Source organism: Arachis duranensis, chromosome 6 (genome assembly GCF_000817695.3).
Source record: "Arachis duranensis cultivar V14167 chromosome 6, aradu.V14167.gnm2.J7QH, whole genome shotgun sequence".
NCBI lineage: Eukaryota > Viridiplantae > Streptophyta > Magnoliopsida > Fabales > Fabaceae > Arachis > Arachis duranensis.
In genome coordinates, this window is record NC_029777.3 from 107246412 (window position 1) to 107255586 (window position 9175).

The 9175-nt window shown below is 27.3% G+C and overlaps 1 protein-coding gene across 1 annotated transcript in view; it reads right to left on the bottom strand.

The window, feature by feature from the left end:
- Window positions 1-231: 231 nt before the first annotated feature.
- The window catches only part of LOC107495645 (linoleate 13S-lipoxygenase 2-1, chloroplastic), a 9621-nt gene continuing 677 nt past the window's right edge, over window positions 232-9175 (bottom strand). Inside the window, exons 2-8 of the mRNA XM_016116816.3 lie at window positions 8622-8911; window positions 7797-8037; window positions 5834-6157; window positions 5011-5096; window positions 4802-4906; window positions 4003-4506; window positions 232-1198 (exon numbers count right to left, since the gene is read on the bottom strand). Of these exons, the coding sequence (XP_015972302.1) occupies window positions 377-1198; window positions 4003-4506; window positions 4802-4906; window positions 5011-5096; window positions 5834-6157; window positions 7797-8037; window positions 8622-8911 (2372 nt within the window). The 3' untranslated portion in view covers window positions 232-376. The remainder of the gene's footprint in view (window positions 1199-4002; window positions 4507-4801; window positions 4907-5010; window positions 5097-5833; window positions 6158-7796; window positions 8038-8621; window positions 8912-9175) is intronic.

Consider the following 9175-nt stretch of genomic DNA (forward strand, 5'->3'; position numbering starts at 1 on the left):
ATGTTCATTTTTGGCCAAATAAATAGCCCATTGTATACATTGTATAAATATTCCATTGGCTCATTGTACACATTGTACAAATATTTTATTAGCTTCCTAACGAAATTCATATAAAAATAATTATTTTTCCTGATATAACATTATATAATTGGCTTGGATACATGTATAAAACAGTTTTATGCTAACAATACATCAAAATTAAATTCATCTAATAATAATTAAACTTTATTCTTGATACAGGTCAGATAATTACATTGATCATCAGACGACACAATCAAATTATTGCATATAAACAAACAATCAATAATGGACTACAAATTAAATAGTAGTTTTGCAAAAAAAATAAACAATAATTAGTAGTGAATATTAAAGATGATTAAATGGAAATGCTGTATGGAACACCCTTTCCAGTGAGTCCAGGCCCTGAAAAAGGCTTCAAAAGCTCATAAGGCACTAATCCAGCTCCATGCCTATTCTTCAAATCAATGTTACCATTCCTTGAATCAATGATCCCTTCAATCTCCTTCAATCTCTTATTAAACCTTTCGAATGATGATTTTATAATTGGATCCTCACCCCAAGATGGCTCCATAAACTGTCCAATGTACTCTTCATCAGGTGAATGATCAGAAAGCAAATTCAAGATGACCATAACCAAAAGTGCTTGAATTTGTGATGGAAAACACTCAAGTAAGGTTTGATCAGGATTGGTCATGAAATTTTCCCACTCTTCCAATGAAGGGTCCTCATCAGGCATTTTGATCCTAGCAATTGCAGGCCTATTAGGGAAATATCCACCATACATGTATTGTGCAAAGTTGACTGAAGCATGGTGTGCTGAAGCAACCCATGATATAGTGGTAATAATGTGAATGAGGTCTTTTTGTGTCTTGAGATTTGGCCACCATGGTTCACTAGACTTGTCACCATGACCAATGGTTATGATCTCATTCCACCATGATTGGAGTTCTGAATCAGATTCAATGGTGCTTGGATTTGGATAGTAATGGTTTACATAATCTGTGATCCATTCTTTGAGAGAATCCCATATGAGGAGACCATCATTTGCAAAAGGGTAATCTTCAATTGTTAGCTTTAGACCATGTGCTGCATTAGGATCTTCCACTGCCATTCCTCTATGGGAAAAAAATAAATAAATTATATCAAATAAATGAGTGCTGCTTATATAAAACGAATTCTGCTAAAGAGTCAATGAAATATTTGTACAATGTTTACAATGGACTGTTTATTTAGCTCAATATTAATTAAAAAATGAACATTTAGAATAAAATATTATTAATTTATCAAACACAATACACCTATACTATCCAAAATAACCATCCAGGTCGGATACCAGGAATAATAAACATCTAATATCCTATTGAATCGAACATCTAATTTAAAATACTTAAAATTAATCACACAAATTAATCCCCATTATATACATTGTACGATACATGTATTGACTCCCTGTATTTTCTCGTATAAAAATAAATTACATTTTCAACTTGTGTTTTTTATCCTCTTAAAGTATATTATGTAAATAGTTAAAAAAGAATTCAAATTCTCCATAAAAATATTGTCCTAGTTTTTATAGTTGTCAATTATTGGTTTTTAAGTTGTAGTTGAGGAAGAAATTATCACAGGAGATTTTTTAATAAAAAATGGTAATTTTAGAAGGGAAACAAAAGTCAAAAATTAATTAATAACAGCAAATCATACATAAATGATTTTTTAGTTGGTGTAATCATTAAAATAGGTGATTAGGATTTAGGAATGAACAGGAATATGGGTTATCTGTCTTTTGCACCTGCGAAAAGCTAGAGTAACTATGTGTCGCAAAAAAAAATCATGTTACTTTTTGTAATTGCAAAATATTTTTCATATAAGATAAAATTGTTTTTCGCAACCTATGAAAAGATATGACTCGTATAATATACTTTGAAAGTTTATTTTAATTGAATACACCAATAATTTTGAATCCACAGAAATCATACATTATTGTTATATATAAAAAAATAAAGTATTGTTTTTCCTCTTAATATTTGGGATAGGTTTTAAAGTTATTTCTAACATTTAAATTATCTTATTTAAGTTCCTAACATTTTAAAATTGTCCTGTCATTAATTGATCTATTAATGGAATTGACAGTGGAATAAAATTGAGATAATTTTAAAAGGTTAAAAATTTAAATAAGACGAAAATATTGGAAACAAAAACAATACATTATTCTTAAAAGAACTACAAAATCAAGTAAAATGATAATGAATTTTAACGAAATGAATTGCATTACTAATTTAAAATTTTTACTCATATTTATAGAATGACTAGTATATAAACTTTTAGGAAAGAAAAAAAAGAGTATGTGCATGTATAATAAAGTATAAATTATATCCTTTTGTCTCTGATATACCGAACTTTTTTAATATTTAATTTAATTAATTTTTATTTTTAACTTTTTAATAAAAAAATTTTCAATAATTTTAATTTTTTTACAAAAAATAATTACTTAATTTATTTTTAATTTTGCTCTTAATAAAAATAAGAGTAAAGTATCGTTTTTGTCCCCAACATTTGGGGTAAGTCCCAAAGTTGTCCCTAACGTTTCAATCGTCCTATTTAAGTCCCTAACGTTTCAAAACTGACTCAATGTTGTCCTGCCGTTAGGGATCCATTAACAGAATTGACGGCCGGACAAAATTGAGACGATTTTAAAACGTTAGAGACTTAAATAGGATGAAAACGTTGGGGACAAAAATGATACATAGAAATAAATTTTAATTTTATCTTTTAGTAATATCAATTTTTTACTATACATAGTATTCAATTATTTTTTAATTACATCTAAGTAAATTACACTTAATCATATTACTTTCATTTTAAATAAATTAATTTTTTTATAATTTTAATCTTAAAAATTTTTAATTATCATGAAATATTTGTAGAATGACTAGTATATAAACTTACAGAAAAGAAAAAATAATATATATACAATAAAATATAAATTATATCTTTTGTCTCTAATGTATCAAAATTCTTTAAAATTATAAAAAAATAAATTTATTTAAAAGGAAAGTAATGTGATTAAGTGTAATTTATTTAGATGTAATTAAAAAATAATTGAATATTATGTACAGTAAAAAATTAATATTATTGAAAGATAAAATTAAATTAAAATTTATTTTTATGTATCGTTTTTGTCTCTAACGTTTTTGTCCTATTTAAGTCCCCAACGTTTTAAAATCGTCTCAATTTTGTCCCGCCGTCAATTCTGTTAATGGATCCCTAATGGCTGGACAACATTGAGTCAATTTTAAAACGTTAGAGACTTAAATAGGACGATTAAAATGTTAGGGACAACTTTGAAACTTACCCCAAATGTTGGGGACAAAAACGATACTTTACTCTAAAAATAAATTCACTTAAAAAAAATAACTGATTAAGAGTAAAATTAAAAAAATAATTGAATAATTATCTACTATAAAAAATTAATATTATTGAAGGATAAAATTAAAAATAAAGGTTAACTAAATTAAATATTAAAAAATTTCGATATATTAGAAACAAAAAGTACGATCTATATTTTATTGTATATGTATCATATTGATTTTTTTTCTTTCACCAATTTATATACTGATCATTCTACAAACATTTCATAATGAGTAAAATTTTTAAGAGTAGAATTATAAAAAATAAATTTATTTAGAATGAAAATAATGCGATTAAGTGCAATTTAGTTAGATGTGATTAAAAAATAATTGAATAATCGTAAAAAAGTGATATTATTAAAGGATAAAATTAAAATTTACTTTTATGTATCTATCGTTTTTGTCCCCAACATTTTCATCTTATTTAAGTTCTTAATATTTTAAAATCATTTTAATTTTGTCCCGCCGTCAAACAAATCCCTAACAAAAGGATAACATGGATCCAATTTTAAAATATTAAAAACTTAAATAGAATTATTTAAACGTTAGGAACAACTTTAAAACTTATACAAACATAACTCTTAAAATATCTCTGAGGAGAGAAAGAAAGCTCAATGATGCCAGCTGCACTAATAAGAAGTTGTCGTGCAAGGGCATTGATCTCCAAAGTGTATCTCAAATGAGGATGCAATAATCTATTTATTGGATGCATTGCACTTAGTTGCCTCTTTGTTGCTATCACATATGGTTCCACTGAAGCATGAGTTCTTAACCAATGGCTAACAAGTTCATGAACTCCACAATCATGGGCAACTACATGAGCTTTTGCAAGCCTCCAAAGCCAAAGTTCAGTTGAAGAAGAAGAAGAAGGAGTGTACACTCTCTTCCATTGTCCATTGTTATTGATTTGTGGTCTAGTGAGCTCAATTGCAAGTGGCTTCAATGTTCCTTTGCTTGTTAGTGAGAATATAGTCCTTGATCCATACAGTGTTGTCCCTTCAATCTCTCTTACTTTGCTTACATATGGTAATAGTAAGTCATGGTAGTCCAACATGAACAACTTCTTCTCACTTATTGCCTATACTTATTAATTAAATAATATTAGCTTTTACTCATATTAATTATTTATATAATATTTCACATTAAATAAATACTGGTATTTTAATAGTTTTACCCGTTAATTTTAAGGTGCAAACTCAGGTGCCGTCAACTTCACATAAAATTGATAATTAAGAATTGTTAGATAAAAATTTAATCAAATCAGTTAAATTATTTAATAGTTCTTAACTATCAATTTCACGTAAAGTTGACTATACCTGAGTTTTTATCTAATCTTAATTATTATAATATTATTAATTACTTTGGATGGGTACCTGTTCAACTCTGCCATTTATTTGTGACTCAATGACTTCACTAGTAATAGCTGATTCTGGTGGACCATACACTTTGGGATCTAGTTTACTCCTCAATGGCCATTCCTAATTAAATATTCAAAATTTCATAATTAATTGTTTTTGCATGAATACATATAATATATACATGAAATAATTAATAAAGGCAGGGATAAACAAATTAAATATACCTTGATCAATTGGATGCTATATGGATTGACACCTGCCAAAGTCTCCCTAGCAAATTCCTCATCTGAGAGCCAGAAGAATTTGTCCCCTACAATTCAAAGGATTATTTCAAAATCATCTCAATAAATTCAAAGGTTTAGGATGCATCAATGCATTTTAGAATATGTTTGATTCGCATTTGTTTATATTTTATTTCTAGAAAAATAAAAAATAAAATTTTATTATTTTTACTGTTTTCATAATTATATCCATACAATAGAAATAAAAGTATATAGAGTAAACTACTAAAATAATATCCAAAAACTTACATTACTAACAAAAAGAATTTTAAAAAATAATAACAATAAATAAGTATTCGAAATATTTAATTAAAAATACGATTTCTAAAAAAAATTAAGATTAAATTTTGTTGCAAATTTTTATAATTATTATTAAAAAAATAAGATATTTTTATCCTTAAAATTTGATAATTTTATGTCAAATACTTTTTTTAAAGTTTTTTTATTATGAATTGTTACATTTTTTTGAAAAATAAAAGAAAAAATCTAGAGATCAAATTTTGTTCTTAATCTTTTTATGTATTTTCTAAATATTTATTCAAATGTTGTCACAAAAATTCAAACCAAATAAATAAGCCGTTTATTAAATACAAATTTTTTTTTATCATTTACGAAAAATATAATAATTATTGATTATTTTTGTCACATTTTTAAATAGAATCGTTATTTTGTCAATAACATCTTTCAATAACCTTTTTATCCGCGATTAAATCTTTCAATATCAAATTGACAATTAACCCAGACCATATATTAATATTGTACTTACTTTTAAATGGTTGTGGGGCATCAAAGTTCAAAAGATTGTCTCTGTGATTAGCAGGTTTGAAGAAAGTTGGAATGGCGTTTTGGATGATATTCAAAGCAGTTGCATGAAGAGGTGGTAACTCATAGCCTTCTTTGTAGAGAGAATCTATGTCCTCAAAGCTTGGAAATCCAATATTCAGGTTTGTGAAAATTGCATCCAAGGATTTTAAGACTGCACTTACACCTGATGATACTATGGTTTCTGTGAATTGCTTTTGCTTTCTTTCACCGAATTCTTCATCTCGAGGAACATAGAAACTTCCACTTCTCTTCTCTGATAAAGGATCTGTTTTCAGTAAAAACAAAAAAAACAAAAAATAAATTAGTTAGGTCATATATATTTTTTATATGAATTTTAGGGGTGCACATGACCCGATTCGGCTCGAATGTCCGACTCGATCCCAAACACTTTAGAAACTAATTTGGTGTGATTTTACCAGATTTAGAATTGGGTAAAGGTCTTAAAAATAAACCCGGTCATTATTTTGGGTCGGGTCCGAACCATAGCTCGGGTCACCCGGAGTCGGTTCAGTAGTCCGGTCATCATACACAATTAATATTTTCTATTATTAATGATGGATCATGACTATTTTTATATGGAATTTAAGTATTGTAAACTTTAATATTTTGTGTTATTAGTCATTATAAAACTATAAGTTAATGTTTTATATTTAGAATGCATAAGACTTTAGACTAATCCATAATATTGTGTTATTTGTATTGATTTAAATATTTGGTGTTATTAGACAATATTAGTATTGATTGTAGTTATATTTTAGTATTGATTGTGTTATACTTTAATTTTGAAGAATAGTTGGTTCTTGTTATATTTTTCTAAGTAAATATTATCATGTTAAATAATGATTGGAGTTTTAAAAGTTTGGATATTTTTATATGCTAGCTTACAAGAAGGTATCAATGTAATATAATGTTAACGGCGATTTTCACCCAATATAATTGTGGCCCGAAAGTGTATTAGTTTTATCAGGTTTAGGGTCGAGTTCGGGTCTAATAAATAGACCCAGTGTATCTTTCGGATCGGGTCTGGATCACATTAAACTCGGCTTCGCCCACTCATATAGGTATGCAACCTAATGAATTTGATATAAATGAACATTAAATATAAAACAGTTTTTCATGTATATTTTATTAGTATATAATATTATATTAATAAAAATAATTAATTTTTTTATTAACGATGTGAAAAACATTCAAAGAAACAGATACTAATCTATAAAATATTTTACATTATATCAGTATAATAAAATTAAAATATTTGTTTTTTAAACTGTATAAATTAGTAAAATGTCCCTTTTAGCCCAATTTTGTTCCAACGGTCACTGAATTCTACTATACGACAGCCACTGTAAAAATAAAAATCTAGTACTACTTCTGAATCTGAATCTCTGGAAAAACCTTTCCACTTTTTCAATTTCTTCATCTTTTTTAAAGAAAGGTCGCTCGTGCGGGTTTTCCCTTCAAATAAGGAAGGGGTTGTGACTTGAGACCGTAATTTAACACCACCAATCAACAACGACAGCAAAGAACCAAAGAAGAAGACGAAGAAAGTAAGAGCTTCAAAATCATTGTGCCTCTCTACTTTGCAGTTACATTGAATGCGTAGGAGTGAGTCATGGGCGAGTCAAGTGACTCACTCTCCATTGACATTGATTTGATACCTTTAGGTGGAAAGGTAACGGTTTTTCTAATTGCATTTTTAGATTCTACCTTTTCAGTTTTCATTTGTATAATAAAAGAGTGGAATTTTGTAAACTAAACATTAACCAATTGGAGAAAAACCTAGGACAAATATAAAAGCGACATGGTACATTTATTATTGTATGACATACATACATCTACTTTATTAATTCATATTATTAGATATTTTGATATAATTTCTACTCCAATAAAAAAAAATGGGATACCTTTATTAGAGTGAGGCCTACCAGTGCGACACCTTCTTGGATAAGGATAGTGTTTAGAACCACCAAGAACAGGTCTCTTGAGTTGAATGGAGAGGTCAGGGTCACCAAGGTCATTGTACACATCATAGTCATATATTCTATCTCTGCTCTTTCTTTCTCCTTCTCCATTCCCTCTTAGTTCCCCCAATTCCTCTTCTCTCAGCTTTCTCAATCCTTTTGGTGTTTCTGATGGTAAATAACACTGTGTGTGCATGTATTTTTATTTTACAAACACACATGTTTATATATAGGTTAATTAATTAATTAATTGACCCTACAACCACTTTTTTAATTTAATTATAATTATAAATTTAATTTTGATACATTGTTAATGTAAAGTAGTTTTATACGTACACGTAATTACTTAATCCTATATTAACAAAAATAACTATATTTCACATTAACTGCATTAATAGACATTAAAAAAAGCGGATGTGATTATACGACTATGTAAAACGTTTTACATTATCATCAGTTAATCAAAATTAAATTCTTATAACTACATGTATAAAAGATTTGGTAAATTTTAAGTATACAAAATAAAACTTATTAATGATAAAAAAATAATTATTTAATATTATTTAATTTTTTTTATCTAAAGGATTATTATTCTATTGAATAAACTATTATTTTTTACCATGAAGCATCTAATTTAAGAAGAAAGGTTGTGGGGCTTTCATTTTAGAATAATTAACATGGAAATTAAATTTTAGGTAGTGTAAAGTTTTCAATCACAAACATGATAAATAAACATTCTTAATTAAAATGCAATTTTACTATTCTAACCTTGTTAGAGAAGAAGACTCTCTTATTAGAAGCCTTATCATTATTCTTGGGTTGAATCCATGAATCACATGTGAAGTTTAAAGATCCATTATTATTGTGGAAACCATCAATTACTATACTCTTCAGAAACAACTCTTCATGTTGCTCATTTTCAACAAGAACAGCACCAACTTCACCAAACTCTGGTGGAACTTCAAATGAGGCCTCATAAAGAACTTCATTATTTTCATTTTCATTTGTCTTGTGCACATTATAACCTTTTATGGTGGTCCCTTTCTCTGAGTTCACCTCTTCATTCATAGAAACCAAAGGTTATATTATCAGAAGGGTAAAACCGTAAAAACAAGAGAGTTGCAAATTAAAAGTTTTTTTCTGTTTTGATGAAAAAAGATAATCTAAAAAAATTATGCAAATCCAAAAATATAATTTCTTGCATAAAAAGATGTATTAAAAATAATAATTTCATGACAAATACAAACAATAAGAAAGACTTCTATCCTTATTTGGGTAACCTAAGACTTCTCTCTCAGTGAAGCCATCAAATTTCATCTCCA